This window comes from Patagioenas fasciata, chromosome 7 (genome assembly GCF_037038585.1).
Source record: "Patagioenas fasciata isolate bPatFas1 chromosome 7, bPatFas1.hap1, whole genome shotgun sequence".
Classification (NCBI taxonomy): Eukaryota; Metazoa; Chordata; class Aves; order Columbiformes; family Columbidae; genus Patagioenas; species Patagioenas fasciata.
This window is the reverse complement of record NC_092526.1, coordinates 31,884,994-31,903,519: the sequence shown is the minus strand read 5'-3', so window position 1 is coordinate 31,903,519 and position 18,526 is coordinate 31,884,994. Positions and strand designations below refer to the sequence as shown.

The window sequence follows — 18,526 nt, the reverse complement described above, 5'->3', positions numbered from 1 at the left end:
GCTTTGCTGGAGTTGGATGAACTCCAGGCATTTTCAGAAGCCCTTGGCAGCTAACCTGGTGGAGATGTGCATGCACAGCACAGGGTGTGAGTCCTCAGCTCAGTTTGGCAGCTCTGGACTGAAATTGTTTGTGTTCTTCACCCTCCCTTGGCTGTGAGGATGACCTCCAGCCCCAGCTCCCAAGCAGAGCTATATAACAAATCACACCTCTGCAGCTGAGTGAGTGTATTTCAGAGCAGTGTCAGTTTTTCCCTCCCACAGCTATCTCCGGAGTAACAGCTACTTAGATGATTCTGGTTGCTCCTGACAACAAAGGGCACTGCGTTTTCCTTGAAAGCGTATTTAGCCCCAGGTAAAATTACACTTTTTCCATGGGGTAAGCGGGCAAAAAGATGATCATTTCAAGCTTTCTGTAGTGATTCCTGTTATTAAGCTGACTGCCAGTTATTAGGATAAAAAGAGAGCAGTCTCCAAGGCTGGAGATTAATGTCCATGAGATTTGAGTTGGACTTGAAATTTTCTTTCTTCACATACCTGTTTGATGAATCTGCCATGTGTGCTGGCTTTGGTGGGTGGAAGTCATTATCGAAGAAAAGCAGGCTGCTTTAAATTTCTGGGTGGGTTAAGATCAACATTCACTCTATTTAGGGAGAAAATAATGTCTATTCTAGAAAACAGCAAAAAGTCACACCAGGAAAAAAAAAGTGTTTATAGTACATTTGTTGTCTGCTGGTACTGCGTAAATTCTTTGAACAGGTGAAGGCCTTTATTTTTTTTAATATGAATGGTCTTGCAGAATGTCTTGCATCTTGCAAGGACATACAGATATACTTAAGGTAGTGATTCAACACACTTCAGTTCATCACTGGTAATCATCCTAAAGAGACTTTGTATTTAGTGAAACATACATAACCTGCTTAAACTCCGTCCTGAGTCATGAATACCTTTTTTTTTCTGGAAATGAGGTACAGGCACCTAATGGAAAGGGCTTTCAGACAAGCCTCATGCAATTCAAAGAGATAGACGTTCTCCAAACAGCAGCTACCACCTTTGAAATGAATCCGGAAGCATCTTCAGCGGGGAGAAGGGACTCTGAAAAGTCCAGAAAAGTGAAGGAAATCAAGTAACAGCATCTAAAACAGGCTGTGCTTGCAACTCTTACACTCTGAGCTGTACAAATGGATTCTGTGCTTAAAAACTGCCCGCGGGAACTGCGAGACAAATGACAGCAGCAGAAAGTAAATCTGGTAGTAAAGTAAGAAAACAACAAATTGTGACCATGTCTTAAAGGCAAATCTCGAGAGACAAACCCATAACTTTCCCAGAAAGTTTCATTTTGCTTTTTGAAAAAAAATCCCTTTACTCTTTCCCCCCCACTCCCCCCAGCCTGCCTTTGAGGATATTCCTCTGTAAGTGTCTGCAGCACTGGAAGTCCTAATATTTTATGAACCTAATTTGGTACTTTCTACTGCAGTTCAGCACATGGAAAGATCAGAAAGCTGTCCTATCTTACTGTCTTCTCTCCTCCTGTGGATTTTTTGACACAAAGTCTCCTTCCAACTCTCCAACTTCAGTTTGTTGCTAGCACGTCTCATTTTCAGGTCTGTCTTTTTTCTGATGAAAAGAGCATGAGCATACCTGTCCATACCTGAAGTTATCATACCAAATATGTCTATCCACAGTCCTGGAGACTTCACAAACACTCTGTAATAAAATTGGGGAAGATTTTCTTCCTTTATAGCTCTTAATGACTAATTTTTAGTCTACTCAACAAGATAATTTTTGTTTTCTGTTATTTCTAGCTAGCTCTGAGAGTAAACTGATGGGTAGAGAGCAGAATTCACCTCAGCTACTACTAAAACTGCTGATTTTTTGCCCCCTAGTTATTACATGGAAAAATATCAAGGCTGAAAAGTGACAGGTAGGAAATTCTTACTGGAGTTAAGCTCCTAGTGGGCATTTACATCTTTACCGTCCACCTCTCTTCCTTGAACAAAGCTGTCTTGGCTTATTACAAGCCTGTTCTACCCCTCAACATTACTATTAGTTTCCTTGGTGCTGTTGCAAGCCTTGTGTGAAAGGTATAAACACGTGGGCGGGTCAGGTTAGTAATTGCATAGGCAAGGACAAAAGACCTGTAACACTAATTGGAGCCCTGGCAAGGGCATCTGTGTCTGCTTCTGAAAGGAGAATTTACATTTTCATAATTTTATAGTCACGGGGTAGAAGGGATCTAGGCTACAGGCAGCTTTACTGCTATGTATGTCTAGGTAAAAATCCATATAGCACAGGTTTGTCTTTGTACATGACTCTGGTACTGGCTGAAGATAAGGGGTGCAGTTGTAAAAGATAAAAGGTTATTCCTCACTCATCCTGAAGTTCCAAGGGGACTTCCTCTACTTATCTGTGTTAGAGCTGTTTGCAGTGGCTGTTTGACTTCTTAAGCATCAGCCGCTGATTCAGAGAGTGATTTTATGTTAAGGGATCCTAGCAGTAATTGCATTTCTAATGACATTCTCTGTGAGGAAACCTCTGCTGTGGCTGTGATGAGGAAGCAGCATTGATGGGTAGGTCAAAGCTGATTCTTGTGTTCATGTGAGATGAATCTGGGCTCAGAAATAATGGGACAACTGATCGTTAGTGGTGAACTTTTTCCCCTCACTGGTTTCAGCATGAAAGTCCCACCCTGCTGTGGATGTTCTAATACATGAAGTAAAGTGTGAGGTGTCTTACTATCTGAGTATTTTATACTTTGATAGTTATATGGAATCTGCATAGCTCTAATCTGGACAAGTCCTTAAGGGTACTCTATTTCCCCAGCCTCACAGATCACACAGCATAGTGTCTGTCTTTTGGATCAGGCTTTAAAGTGTCATTTTTACAAACAGATCCCTTTCCATTGTCAGGGTCTGGGGTCACTTGTAGTTCTGCCTTGTAATTCTCATAAAATATCCTCTTGGTATTCAGTCATGGGCTTGTTGGGTAGTGATGGCACCAGCTGTGTAAAGCAGAGCGTATTGTTTTTATCGTACTTCTGTGTCATGTAAAAAGATTAGAGATGTATGTAGAACACTTTTACTAAAAGGTTAGAAAATGCCTTCAAATGATGATTTTTGGCATAGTATATGTTTAGACAGTATTGCTGTGGTGAAAACCGTTAGGATTTCCATTTTTAGGTTGTTTTCATTCTACTTGTATAATGTCAACTATTGAAATAAAATATACATATATATACCTTTTCTCTTATACTTCCACCATCCACCTTTAAAACTTGTTGATAGGATAACAGGAAAATTCAACATGTTTACACTGGATATTCCGAAGACAATTTACATTTCTTCAGGTCAAGGACCTGCAGAAGATTTTGTAGCTGTAAACCATACATGGGTTGTATTTAGCTTCGCAGATAACACAGGTGGGAAAAAGCCCTGAGAAACTTGTTTGACAGAGGTGAAGTGAACTGTAAATACAATGATACGCATGATTTCTGCCCTCTTTCTGGATAGGAAAGAAAACCAGGTGTGGTATTGGTTAGGAGCAGTTTTCAGGTTGGTGATTAGACGTCTTTCTAGTTCATAAGAGAGTATGAGGCTATGTTGAATAAAATATAATTTTACTAAGCTCTTATTAAATAATAGCACAAGATTGAAATAATGAGTAGAATAAATAGTGAAACATCCTAATATGTTAGCCTATGTGTTTAAAAAATGCTTGGAAATTAAAAACGTAGAGAATTTTAAGAAGAGGAAGGAGACATGGTTAACGGTTTTATTGTTTAACTCTTTCAATGAAGGATGTTTCTGGACACCTTACCACCCATTCCTCCCATCAGCAGCTAAATAGGGGAGGCTAAAGTCTTGATACAGGTGATTCTGTTTTGATTTATCAAGACAGATATTCTAGCTTTTCATTTCTGCTAAAAGAAATCTGCAGTATCCTTATATCATTTCAGTGCTGATAGGTGTAAATTAATCTATTAAAAATGACAATTTTATTTGGGCCTAATGTATTCTGATACCAACAGTATTCTCTCATCACATTCCCTGGCTTCTTGTGGCCTCATCAGATTCTGCCCACAAAGATCCGTTTGCAGGTTTGGACCTTTCTCTTCCCTACCTCTGAGGTATTGAAAATTTTTACCAAATAAGGACATTGGAACTTATGTCAAATCTATGAAGTTTTAGAAGTATTTCTGTTCATTCTGAAAATTTGAGATATGTCCTGAATTAAGTAGAAAGGAAGTGTAAGCAGCACCTTGAGACATTTTGTTCAGGGAGGAGCTCTTTTGCAGTGAGAGACGCAGGACTGACGAAAGGAGCTTAATCCCGTGGAAGCTGGAGGAAGAGATAGTGAGCTGCAGGAGAGATGTGTTGGGGGGAAGCAGAAGGGCAGCTCTGTTGGCACACGACTGCAATCCTGGCTTCAAGGGCAGCGCTTTCAGGAACTGCAAACAGCCAGTATAACTTCAGATGGGTGAGGAATGACTGGTGTATTTAAAGGCACCCTGAAGCCTCCCATAAGATCAGATTCACTCTCTGGAAGAGCAGCAAAACTGGGTGTGTGATTGTGGGCCAGAAGCTGCCCCCAAAGCATGCAGAGTCCCACATGTACTGTTCAGCCCAACACAGTGCAGGCACGGTGCTCACTCAGTGGCTTTCTGAGGCACATCCAGACAGGCTGGTTGACACCTACCTGTAGACATCTCAGCAGACTGGCTGCAGTGCGCTTGGTGATGGGGAGAGACATGAGGCTGGGAGGTTGCTGTGGTCCACCTCCTTGCCAGAGTACTTGGTATGAGCAGTGTTGACACTGCCCTGAAGCCCTTTCTGGTTACTGTTTAGTGTTAGAGGTGTGAAACAGGATTTATATGAACTCCCAATCTGAATTCTATAGGGCCACTTTTGTGGTTGCTTTTTCTCTGTTAGTGGTGTTGTCTTTTTCTGGTTGGATTTCTTCAGATGGTAATTCTTGTGTTAAGTGATGGTGCCTCTGGTTTCATGGTGTGTTTGTTGTGTGACTTAGAACTGTTTGACCTATAAGGTTTATTTGTCCTATTTCTACAGGTTTTAATTTGATGTCAAAAACCATTATGCTTTCAAAGACTTACAGTTCTGATGTTCAACAGCCAAAAGTATTGCTTGGCAATTGGCAGGAGGGTGTGTTTGTTTCCACAAGCAGTGCTTTTAAAAAAGTAATTCTATTTGCTCTATGCCAGAGAGTCCCTGTGTCCCTTTTCAGACCATCTTCATGTCGACTGCAGCAAAGCCTACCACATTACAAATGAGATAATGTTTATGCCAAACATTCTGGCACATATTTTTGAACCTTTTAGCAGTGTTTGCACTGCAATTTTTCATCTAAATGCCACAGCAGTTCAAAGCTCCACTTGATGCTTTTTGTGAAGACATCCACTTTCTGTCAGGGAAGGGCTATGTCCTGGCACAGTGGCTGTGCATGTTGGCTTATCCATATGGATTGTCCTCATGGTGTGTATGGGCATGGGTATGTGTGAGCTTCTTATGCTGTGAAAGGGCGTAAAATCTGGCCCATGACACTGAGTAATCTGGTTGTTTTAATCATTACCTGTGATTCTGAATTATCAGCTGTATTATGGGATAATACAATCTCTTAGGCATTCAGCAGTGACTTTTTAAAAATTACCATATATATTATACAGAGCTAATATATTAAGAGATACCTTAAGGGTAATTATCAAGTGTGTAATTTCATCTGTATGTTCTTATAATGATGGTTAATGTCATAAATGCCTTTTAATAAAATTATAGGCTTGTAATCCTGCCTGACTATCCTTTGTGTGTCATATAATTAATCAGACCAAGCTTTGGTGTTCATCTCAGTTTCACAAAGCATCACCTAAATTTACGTACTGATGATAGATGGTTAATCTGTCATCAGAGTAAGAGTAAGGTTAAGGCCAGGAGGCTTGTGTATTTGTTACCTTATCTTCACAGGCAGGTAGATGGGCTTGTTAGCAAAAGTACTTCTAACAGAATATTTGTGCTCATAAAAAACAGGCCATTGTTCTAGTGTCTTATAATACTCCATGCAAAACTTCAAGGGAATGAAAAGGGAAGTGGGTTGCAGCACTTGGAATAAATAATTGTTCTCCTTCTAATTCAGTGAGGGCAGTGAAAATTGGTGTCCAACTTAAAAGCGTTTGGAGATGGGTAAAACTTACCTGGAATGTAGAAGAGCTGGGATTGTTTCCCAGTCTGACCTAATTTCCGTGGGGCTCTGGCTAAGTTAATTATTTTTTACGGTCTTTATATTTCCTTTCTGAAAAATAAGGGCCGTAATTTTTCTTTTCTGTGTCTCACATTTCCAGATTTTAAATTTGCTGGAGCAAATTCGTGTGGTTTGTTTTGGTTTTCTTTTCTTGGGCAATTGCCATATAATCTTATACAATCATTCACATTGGAAGGAACCTAAGGTCATCTAATCCCACCTCTTGCCCAGAGCAAAGGCAGCATTGAACTTCTGTCTTCTAGGCCATTTTCTTATTGTGAACCAATAAGGGAACTAGAAATTTTATGTCACCAGTGAAAAGTAGTTCTAAGAAAGGTTTGTTTTACTGTTCTTTGTGCTTCAGGGAATGATGTACCTGGAAGAAAGGAGACTTGTGCACCGGGACTTGGCAGCCCGTAACGTCCTGGTGAAGTCACCAAACCATGTGAAGATCACTGACTTCGGCTTGGCCAGACTTTTGGAAGGGGATGAGAAGGAGTATAATGCTGATGGAGGGAAGGTGAGTACTGAACATGTCTGGCAGTAAATGTATCATACTCTGACAAATTTCCTGAGGTTGCTCTTCGGGGCAATGTATCCCTATGGGACTATTATCTATGTAAGAAAGTCTGTTAGTGACTTAGCAAAACCCTGTCTTCTAGAAGAACTGTGTTGTGACAGCACACAGAAAAGCTGCTCATTTTTTGCTAAGTGAGCTTCTCCAGGTGCTGAAATATAGTTGTCTGAACAGTTTTCACACTCAGAATTAGATTTTGTTCATATACTTCATTTTGTGTCTTGTTTTGAAGATTTCCGAGTGATGGATGTTCTAGGACATTCCTGCCAAGACCCTTTCTCTGGTCAGTAAGGACCTCCATAACTTGCACTTCCGTTTTCCCAGATAAGTAGGTTTCCAGAAAACAAAAAAAGAAGGCCACAGAACATGTTTTGTTTGTAGCATATGAGAGTTTACATATGCTCAGCAAAGAGCCGCTTCTGTCAGATTTGAAGAGCCTGCATACATGTTTCTTGTCTCCAAGTCTCCGCTACTGTGCTGAATGCCAGGCAGCTAGAAAGCTTGCTTGAGGATAATTTTGAAACCATTTTCCCTGGGGTGTATTAGAAGGGGGGTATATTGGAATACTGGAATATTGTGTCCAGTTCTGGGCCCCCCAGTTCCAGAAGGACAGGGAACTGCTGGAGAGAGTCCAGTGCAGGGCAACAAAGATGATGAAGGGAGTGGAGCATCTCCCGTGTGAGGAAAGGCTGAGGGAGCTGGGTCTCTTTAGCTTGAAGAAGAGGAGACTGAGGGGTGACCTTATTAATGTTTACAAATATGTAAAGGGTGAGTGTCACAAGGATGGAGCCAGGCTCTTCTCGGTGACAACCAATGGTGGGACAAGGGGTAATGGGTTCAAACTGGAACACAGGAGGTTCCACTTAAATTTGAGAAGAAACTTCTTCACAGTGAGGGTGACAGAGCCTGGAACAGGCTGCTCAGGGGGGTTGTGGAGTCTCCTTCTCTGCAGACATTCAAAACCTGCCTGGACGCCTTCCTGTGTAACCTCATCTGGGTGTTCCTGCTCTGGCAGGGGGATTGGACTGGATGATCTTTTAAGGTCCCTTCCATTCCCTTAAATTCTGTGAATCTGTGTGATTCTGTGATTCCCATGCTACTTTTCAGCATACCGCAGAACATCATACAGTGCTTCACCCAATTTCTAATGCCTTCAGATTAATGCATTGTAAAATTCTGAAGGCTGTAAGTACACACTGCTGCTGGCTGCTCTCTAAACATCTTGAAACTCCACATTTCAACCTGTCACAAAATCCCAAAGGGTTCTGCGTCTGCTGTCATTCCATTTCCTGAATGTTCAGTTTGTTTTCTATCTACTTGCTATCTGTGTTTTTCTGTGCTCGCTTATGCCCTTGTCTGGGACAAACAGCTGTTGCCAGTGTGTGCTTTTCTCCTGGATGGCCTCCTGCCTTATTTGTGTGGCTGCTGCCTTTGGCAGCTATTGCGTGGATTACATCAGCATTTCAGTCAATGAGGTGAAGAGCTTGAAAGGAGTCACCAATGCTTTCCCATTTCCCCGGTAAAGAGACCTCCTGGCAGGGAAGGTGGAGTTTTGGCAGTCTTCCCTGATTCCTTCAGCTCTCTAATCCCCTCTCAGTAACTCCTTTGCCTCTTGCCTCCATCAGCCAGTGAATGACAGAAAATGAGCTGGTCTTTGCAAACCAGCTGTTCCCTGGCAGTTGTTAGATGGTGTCTTGGACTTGTGAGGCCAATCACACTGCTGGGAGTTCTGGAGCAGGATTTATGCATCAGATATGTCACTTCCCAGTTCTAGAGAAGCATCCTGTGAAATTTAGAAGATATTTTCAGCTTAAAATTGTATTGAGAACATGCTCAGACAGATTCAGATGATATAAAAGGAAAAACTTTTTCACCGTGAGGACAATCAAGCAGTTTATGATGTTGCCCATGGAGGTGGTGCCACTTCCATCCTTGGAGTTTTTTTGAATCCAGACTGGATAAAGCCCTGAGCGACTTGGTCTGATCTCACAGCTGACCCTGCTTTGAGCCCATGGTTGGACTAGATACCTCCAGTGGTCCCTTCCATCCTGAGTTATCCCATAATGAACAATGAAAATTTGCTCCTTCAGCAATTGTTCCAGTTTGGAACAACCTGATCATATTTAATGGTAATGAAATCAATATATTTCTTCAGAGTTTAGTGGAGGAGGATGAACTGTCTTCACAAATGCTAAGCCAACCTTTATTAAAAAGTGCTATTTTTGCCACAACTGTATAGGTTATGTTCATTAGTCAACTTCATGGAAGGTATTTTCATAAGGGTTTGAATGAAGACACATCCTCTGCTTTTACACCCACCATCTGTTCAGATTTTGCATGCAGTTACAGATCTCTTTGGTTTATTCCAGTACATCTTCCATAGTTTCGAATTACACGTGACCCACAGAAGTCCATGCCAGGCAGATATCTGTAAAGTGTCTGTCCATTAGAAGTTAATGGCTCCAGGAATGTGCCTCACCAGCCCAGCTCAGGAATAGGGAACACTGTGACTCTCATTTTGACATGAACTCAAGAGGGTGAACCCTCATGCGAAACATGGGTTTGTGTTTGCCCATACACCCTTCTGGGTCAGAGACAATGAGCTCTCCCCAAGGGCAATTCAGAGCCAAAGGCTGACTTAGACTTGCTTTGGAAACAACTTTTCTCACTGCAGTAACAATAGAGGACCAGGAAACCTGAGTTCCTAACGAGTATTAGGAATTAGAAATTAAGCACTGTTGCCTGTTTACTCTGAAGATAATTATTTGCACTGTGAAGTGTTACGGACGCTGCATTGTTGACTAGCCTCGTTAGAGAGCAATCGAGATAGCAATGTCTGGTTTTGCAAACTGTTGAGGCAAAAGAGCTTCTGTATTCCACCCTCTGTGCTGCACTTCAGATTTAAGGGGATTGGATGTGATTTTTGCTTTGGTCCCTTTTTTACACAGGTATGATGAAAAAGTGAGTTGTTCCATTGCATCAGAATCAGTAAAATTTGGGTGGTATGAGAAATTCTGCAAAATAACTGGTTTGTATTTTTCACCTTCATATGTTTTACGAGGAAAAGCCCTATTCTAGAGGGCAGGATCAACCATTTCCTCTTCTGGATTGTGCTGGTTTGTTTGTTTGTTTTTTTAACTTGCAGTTGAAAAAGGAAATGGGGAGGAAGCCAACATCTACGTATAGGATCTGACTGTATTGTTCTAATGATATATTTCTAAGGTTACATTTCTCTTGTCTTTCCCTAGATGCCAATTAAGTGGATGGCTCTGGAGTGCATACACTACAGGAAATTTACTCATCAGAGTGATGTTTGGAGCTATGGTAAGTCTTCATGTGATTAATTTAAAAATGTGTCTCTTGTAGAGCATTAAACCAGGTTGTATTACAGTGTTAAAGATACCCTCTTTTCCTAGAGGAGGTAATTCTAGTGGGTTTTGACCTTCTTTTTTTTCTTTTTTTTTCACTTTTTCTGATGGTTTGGTTTTGGTTTTTTAATGTGTAATTCTAAACAGCAATTGTTACTTGTCTCCTGCGTTTCTTCTGTGCTCACTAAAATACATTATCATGATGTCCCTGCTGGGATGACTGCCATAAGGTCTGGGCTGGCAGAAGTTTGGCTGATTATTATGAGAGAAGAAGGCCCCTTTCAGCTCAGCCACAGATTCATAAAAATACAGCTGCAGGTCATAATTTTCAGCAGTCCTTTGAAAATCTTAACTCTAAAAGCCATGAATGTCAAAAAACATTTTCAGGCTTATGGGACTTTCTGTACCTACAGTCAGATAAAAGGGAATTTGTCATAGTACAGAGCAAATACAGCAAAAGAAAGAAGAGAAAGAGATGAATTCTCCAAGCTAACTAAAACAAGCATTTGTTTCGTTTCACAGGTAACTTGGTTAGACAGGTCAGCTCATGTGGTCTCCACACACACCAAAACAAAAGTCACATTCGAGAAATGAGATGTTCGTTTGCCGTTGTTAATTTTGTTATCCAGATGAGCTATTGTGCCACATCTGCTGAGCTGCCTGCCTCTTTATCTAGTGTAGCTATTATTAATAAAATCATGTATACCTTTCTAAGTGGAATTTTTCAGCAGAATCTAGGACTAGGGACTCCTATTTACATTTGCTATTGCCATATTGTTTTGAAACACAAAGGTGTACAATTCTATCCATTACTCACTTTTACCTGTGGGTAGCAGCAAAAGACACTGTTTGCTGTGGCTGGTTAGCTGCTGCCTTCTATTAAGCTGAGAAAAACATATGAAAGTTAAATTGATCATGTAAAGCTGCTCTTTCTCCTCAAATTCTGTATACTTTGTATCACTTAGAAAGAAATATGCCTTCATTTATGAAATTCATTTTAAATGCAGGAAACCCAGAATATGTACAATCAGAAAGGACAAGACCAAAAAGAATTGGCAAGTTATAGTTATTGAACATCAACAAAGAAGTGAATGAGGGTGAAGTAAATATGTGTTTTACATAAATGGTAATTTTGCTCATCACCTTTCACATTAGCATGACAGGTGGCAAAATGTGGTTACTGATCTGGAGGCATGTTTAAAATGACCTTTGCAATAAAAATAAAAGTTAAACTGGTGTGACAGCAGCATTTTCAATATTTAAGATTTTGTTGGGGGACGAATTCTGTTACTTATGATATATGATCCTTATTTCCAGCTCTGATGCCAAAACAAATCCTATGGCTATTCAAAAAGAGAATCTTGGTTTTGAAGCATAACACTATCATAACTCAAATCCATTAGGTGATTTAAGGAAAAAAATAATACAAGTGGCTCTGAATGACCTACAAGGCAAAGATAATGACATAATGTTACTCAGTGCTGTACCTTTGTGGGAAATCGATGTTCTGCATTAGGGAACATCTGCGTTTTTTGCCTTTAAAATAATAGAGTACATCAGCCATTTATTTTCCTTTTTGATATGATAGAAGAGTGTGATGCATTCTTTTCTTATTGCATCCATTTACTTTACCACCATTTATTTGTCTTAGACCTTTCTCTTGTGCCTCAGATCTATCATCCTGCTTCTTACACCGATAAAAATGAGGGAAATTGTTTTTGAAGATTAACAGAAAGTGCTGTTGCACCATTTTATTGAGCTTTTAAAATGACAGACCAAACGTCAGTGTTTTTGCAGGCACTGGTGTAATGAAGAAGAGATAGCAGTCCAGAACTGGGCCAAAATACTGCGATGGAAGAAATTGAAAAGGAATCTTAGTATGACCTCAAATATTAACACTCTCTTTTTCCTGTCTAGGAGTCACTATCTGGGAGCTGATGACCTTTGGTGGGAAGCCATATGACGGAATCCCAACCCGGGAGATCCCTGACCTGTTAGAGAAGGGGGAGCGGTTGCCTCAACCTCCAATCTGCACTATTGATGTTTATATGGTGATGGTGAAATGTAAGTAATAGTTGTTTTTATTATCCCTATGCTCAGTGCAAGAGGGACACTGTTTTACAACATTTGCGTCTACAGTCCCTGACAGTGCTGGGTAATAGGGCAGGCTGCTTCAAAACAAAAGCTTCCCAAGATACTGTAAATTCCATTTAAATACTGTATGCACATTTTTTTGCATTTGCAAAAGCTGTAAATTTAGCCATGAAGGATTGAGTTAGCTCAGCTTTTTATTACTGTCAGATGGTATCTCATATTCTTGCTGTGAAGTCAAAATTGTATGATTGTTATTGTAAACGCTTGTCATTTCCATGACAATTGATTTTGATGTTAAAAAAGATAGTATTAAACATAATTATGGTACATGGATACCCAGCCAGTGAAGGTTGTGAGGAGAAAACTGGTTCTAAATATTGAGGAAAGAAAGCATGAATGTTTTATTGTTAGCAACAAGAATGTTGATTGTAATCGTAATAATGAAAAGTTAAATTAATACAAGAAATGCTATGGAGAGGGTATTTTTTTGTCATTTTTAGTACAGTACAATAATCTATGAATATTTTTACTTTAGCGAAAAAAGGAAAACAGTCTGCACATGGTTTCTTCCTACCCTTTTATCGCCAAGATACCCACATGAGTGACAGTATCCTCCAAGGCTATGCTTCTAATTTAAAAAGAATTAGCAACATCTCTCTGGTGTTTCTGACTTAATTTAAGTGAGATTAACACGCAGATATCTCATCCATCTTATACAGGCCTTTCCTTTTTGCTTTGTACATAAAAAAACTGAAATAAAATAACACTACAAGCGGTAGATAACGTATCTTCTGAAAACATTTGTGCTGTGCATGCAAGTGTGGAAATTGTCTGAACAGTGCAAGGGATTCATGTTATTTTAGTGCAAAAATGTTCCATCTGACAGGATTTCTAATGAGTGTGAGAGTAATCTCAGTGGACGAAAGGAAGTTCTAGTAGATGGAGTATTCTGGAAGATGGAAAGTTACAGCGAGACGTACAGACTTAGTCCTGCAATGTTTGTGTGAAGTTCTTTATGAGCTATAGTAGCTTTGTTTTTCCTGTGTTGGTCACTACTTCAGTTAAATGGCACGGAGGAGATAAGGCCTGCCTCATTTAGTCTCCCTGGCAAATGAGAACATGTTCTGGGGAAGCTGCTGATAGAATCTTCCATTAGAAAAAGCTGACACTGAGAAGAACTAGTTGCTGGTGGTGACTGCCTCTGCTACTTGCTTGTTCTGCAGAAAGCATTAGCATGGATTGAGAATTGTTGTTCCTAATGAATGCTTCTTGGAGAGTGAAGGACAAAAGAATCACCCTTACTAAATTAAAATAGCATCTAATGCCTTGTATGAGGTTCGTGTTAATGCTGCAGACATGTGAATGCAGAATTATCTGAAAAGTGGATGTGAGGTCAGTCACCCTGTAGATATGTTGAACAGATCTTTTTAATCTAAGTCACTGTGGAACAGTAGGACAGTTAAAGGAAAATTGTATTCAGTAGTAACTATTAATAAACCCACTAGATTCAGATGAGATCAGATTCATTATATTAGGAGTTGAACACATCCATAATAAAAGACAGTTGGGGCTGACATCTAAATGGGCAGGATAGACTCAGAAAATTGCAAGGTGGTGTTGTCTCTCTTTTGGGAATAGCAAGCAGGAGCTCAGAGCATATTAAGAAGAAATCCATGCAGTGCAGAACTTCTAGTCTTCTCTGACCAGGACCAGATGTTTTGCATTTTAGATGAATAATAGAGTTCTAGCTTTTCATTCTTCTGGACTCTTCATTGCATATCTTCTTTAGGCCAGAGCTATCAAGGACATTTTTAAAAACTGATTTCTTCCCTTGCCAATTAACTGTTTTCTTTCTTATTTTTTATCTGTCTCCAGGCTGGATGATTGATGCTGACAGTCGGCCCAAATTCAAGGAGCTGGCTGCTGAATTCTCTAGAATGGCTCGAGACCCTCAGAGATACCTAGTAATTCAGGTAAGCAGCTCTGCAACGTCGGGGGGGGCTAGGGGTAGAGAATTCTGTCTACCAAACCTGACTGTTAAGGGGGTTACCTTTGAATGTCTTAAGTTCAAGGTGTGATAGACCCACGACGGCACGATTCATCACATGAAACTACATCGTGGCAGCTGTGCAGTACCCATGTAGCCATATCTGTAGACTCCATGTAGCTGGAGCTGTGTATGCCCTGAGTACAGGCATATGTGGAAGCTTTTTTCTTTTTGCTCCCACATTCTGGAGGAGCCTAGAGTTGTGTATGTGTTTATTACAACTCAGATTCAAGCAACAACAAATGAATCCAGCTATTTGGTAAGGTCATTATATGGTCCCAGTGTGTGTGAGAAGTTACAGTGAAAAATTAAAAGAAGATGGTGCTGAAATCCTAGAGACCAAAGCACAGAGTTAGTTTGATCGAGTTAATGATACTCTCATGCTATATCTGCTCCACATCATGGAGTACAGGGCAGACATACATCCAGTTGTAAGAATTCTTCTCTGAAAAGCCTCCAGAAGTACTACTGCTGCCACTTTGTGTCTCCTTATGTCTTCTGGCTCTAGTGCTAGTCTCACTGTATAGTTTTGCTGTGTAGACATGCTAGCCTACTCATGGTGTGTTAGTGCACAGCATGAATGTGTGCTACTCTACTTCAGCTTGAGGAGAAGTCAAATATTTTGAAAAGTAAAATGCTAGTCAAGAGGATTTGTGGTGCTGAACGTTGAATTTCTCTTGCAGTATTTCACAATGTGTTAAATTGTAAGCTCAGCTGATACGACTGATTCTAGAAAAATCCGTCCGATTAATTTACTTCATTAGATAGGACATGTTTCCCTATTCCAAATACCTCTTCCCTCCCTTTCACTCCGCTGTTGTATAGTCTGGTGGATGTTTCATCCTGTGAGGCTTTTTCTCTAGTGATCCTTGCAGACAATATAGGCCATGTGCTTCTCAAGGAGAAACCAGCTAACTCCATTGCACTGGTATCTCTGCCCTTACCACTCCCCATTCCCTCCAGATGCAATCACAAATGATGAGCTTGCTGTTGAGCTGTTAAACTGGTCTGTGTGCACCCAATAGCGCAGCCTTCATTCCCTGCTGGATTCCATATGTGGCATAATAATTGTTACAGGGTGGGAGGCCATTTTTAGCCATGCAATTAAGTATGGCAGCATTTCTATGGAGTATTAGGTGTTTGGGACATGAGCTGCCTTTTGGGATGGTTTGTGCCAATAAGCAAAGCGCAACCCTGATTTGCCTCTCCAGCCTCATAGGTGCTATTTCAACAAAAATACGTATCATTGTTGCTGCTGTTGTTGCTTGGTTTGATTTTTATTGCTTTCAGCCCTGTTACATTCTGCAGAACTTTCCGTATGGATGAGAAGGAAATTTAACCCCCAAGTCTCTAAAAATACAAATGAAAATAAAGTAAACACATAGACACAGCAGTTTCCATGTTATTCTCTGCCCTGTCCCCTCCATGTGAGCCTAAATAGCTGAGATATTTCACCAAATACATCAGGCCTTGACAGATCTTGGGTCAGAAACTGAGCTTGTATGGGAAAAAGAGAAGAAGAAGTAAAAGCTCAGCCACCAGAATGGCAAAAAATGCCTTTGCTTGATTTATGCTGTTATTCTGTTTCTGTCATCATATTCCCAGTACAAAAAAAAAAAAAAAAAAGAAAAAAAAAGAAAAAAAAAAAGACTTGGATGTGGTGCTTTAGAACAAACAAAACAGCATGTGTGGTCCCTGCAGCCTGGCTGCCAGGCCATGGAGAAGGCTGAATTCCCTGTTGGGAAATTAATCCATCTTTTGACTGTTTTCTCTCTGAATACAACCTATTTAGGGAGATGATCGTATGAAGCTCCCAAGCCCAAATGACAGCAAGTTCTTCCAAAACCTTCTCGATGAAGAAGACCTGGAAGATATGATGGATGCTGAAGAGTATCTGGTTCCTCAAGCCTTCAACATCCCACCTCCCATCTACACCTCGAGGACAAGAATTGATTCCAACAGGGTAAGAGCAAGCTCTGACAGAAAATACTGGTTATTATAAAAGCACAGGTGGAGATTTAAGTGCAATAATCAAACACAGGCCAGAGTTGCCTTGGGAATTACAGGTTCCCATTGTAAAGAGAGTGACTATAAAAATGTTGTCACTGGATTCCCTGTTCATTGTGCCTCAGTGTGTTATAAATTAATAGCTCAGCCCTGAGTGCACAAAGGCTTGACTTGAACTGCCTGTCCTGAAAGCACAGCTGAGACTTGGGAAGTCAAGCAGTGTTGTTTCTCAGCTGTGTACCGTCCTGGCCAGGAGGTGCATAGCTCTGATTCTCCTGTCCCTACAATCCTGTTGTCTTGACAGGACTGGCACTGATGTAATGGAGGCAGCTGCAATATATAGATAATGCTGCTTTTGTGTCTGGAGCCAGATTTCAAACCTCACCCCTTTTCCTGTTTGTATGTGATGCTTTCATGGCTGTCCCTCACAAACATGTGTTTTTGCTGAGCACAGATTTTAGCATGTTGATCTGCGTACCATTTCTGTCAGGGGAGGAAATGCTGTTCACTTTACAGGGGGATCTGAGGCACAGAGATTGCTCAGGTGGAATTCAGCTCACCGTAACTCTAACCATCAAAAGGGTGAGGATATAATCTAAGATCTTCATCTAGGCTCGTTTTGTGTCATTGGAAAAGAGTGTGTGTGCCCAGTGCCTGCCTTGGACATTTACAGTACGATAAGTTACTTTCTGGAGGTGTCTTTATCCACTGCTCCCTTTCATGGAAAGTCACATTTTAAATACTAAGTGGAGTCTCACTGGGATGCTGGTGTTTATTCCTCATGCTTTAGAAACCTTTTGGACTTGTGTCCTTAGTTGAGGTAGTTCCAGATTCATACCCTGGTCTGAACTGATTACACCATGTGAGGTAGGGAAGAGGTAAGAGAAGGAATCCAGTGTATAAACCAGGTCAGTATTCGTGCTCTGACCATACACTGCATGAAGTTCTTTTGTCTCTGCTGAGTAAAGTAGTGCTTTTCTGGGATAAGGAAGACAGAATCTGATATTAAATAATATCCAGTCAATTAATAAGGAAATTGCTACTGTTTTTAAAGGCAAGGAGGCTAGAGAGGTCTTTGGAAGAGGCTGCGTTGTAGTCCCACTGGCAAAGCTGGATTCACGCAGCATTTCTCCTGCATCACTGAAAGGCAGTGGAGGGGGGAAGATGCACAAATTAACAATAAGCAAGAAACCTCCTCTTTATGGTAGCATGAGTTAATTTTTAGTGTTGATGCTGATCTGAAGTAAGTCACTTTTCCTCCTAGCTGTCTCTGGAGAGGTTTTGTTTCCTTTGCTGCCAACTTCTGAGAGAAAAAGAAACCAACAATAGTTACCTTTGAAAGGTCTTCACTGTTACACTAATGTAAATCACTGTAGCTTAGTGGAGTACTGCAATTTAGCCCAACATAGGGCTGAGAGACCAGAGTCAGACCCATAAGCTTTGCTATATTCATCTTGCTCCTATATTAGTGTGATACACTGGGGCCCATTTAAAGCAGAAGGGATTAGCAGGAAAATGTAATTGCCTTTTCAGCAGTTCTTTTGCCCTCTGTTGCAAGTGCCAGTCAAGCAGAGGAGTCCACTAGAGCTGAGGGAATTAATTCCAACAAAAATCCAAGAGTAAATATTCTGAAAGAGTTTTTTAGAATGTTCCGTTTGGACAGACAACATGCTTGCTGGCATAATTTATTGATTTATTATTATTACTATTTCTACTACTATTACTACTATTATTATTATTATTGTAACTTTCTCACAGCCTTTGCCCAACTTTAAACCACATGTTTGCAACTACTTGAACACATGTGATCCCCTAGAAGTCAGTAGAACTGCAGAAAGAGACCTCTATTTTGCCACACAAGGAGTCTCCATCACATTCTTGATGTGACATCTCCTCTCTGCAGCTCACAATTTCCCGCCTTGGCTTGAGACTTCAATCTTGTACCGCTGAAGTCAGTGGGAGCTTTGTTTTGCAATTCAATTTAACGACAGTAGTGAGACTGCATCCTTATTTCAGTAACTCCTACCACTGGGAATTTTTCTCTGGTATCATACAACAATCTAACACTTAAATCTGGAATTACACTTTGCCAAATGTTTTCAGATTCTGAGTCGAGTTTTCTGACCTGAAGTTGGAAGGGGTGCAGAAATACAGAGTTGGGTGGAAGCTTCATAGCCTTTTTCTTTA

At 40.6% G+C, this 18,526-nt stretch overlaps 1 protein-coding gene across 6 annotated transcripts in view; it reads left to right on the top strand.

Annotated features, from left to right (window-relative positions):
• ERBB4 (erb-b2 receptor tyrosine kinase 4) overlaps positions 1 to 18,526 on the top strand; it is a 616,649-nt gene that overhangs the window by 573,510 nt on the left and 24,613 nt on the right. For all 6 annotated transcript variants that reach the window (XM_071811269.1, XM_071811273.1, XM_071811270.1 and 3 more), the window contains 5 exons: positions 6,611 to 6,766; positions 10,072 to 10,147; positions 12,109 to 12,255; positions 14,161 to 14,258; positions 16,125 to 16,295. In XM_071811269.1, the coding sequence (XP_071667370.1) occupies positions 6,611 to 6,766; positions 10,072 to 10,147; positions 12,109 to 12,255; positions 14,161 to 14,258; positions 16,125 to 16,295 (648 nt within the window). The remainder of the gene's footprint in view (positions 1 to 6,610; positions 6,767 to 10,071; positions 10,148 to 12,108; positions 12,256 to 14,160; positions 14,259 to 16,124; positions 16,296 to 18,526) is intronic.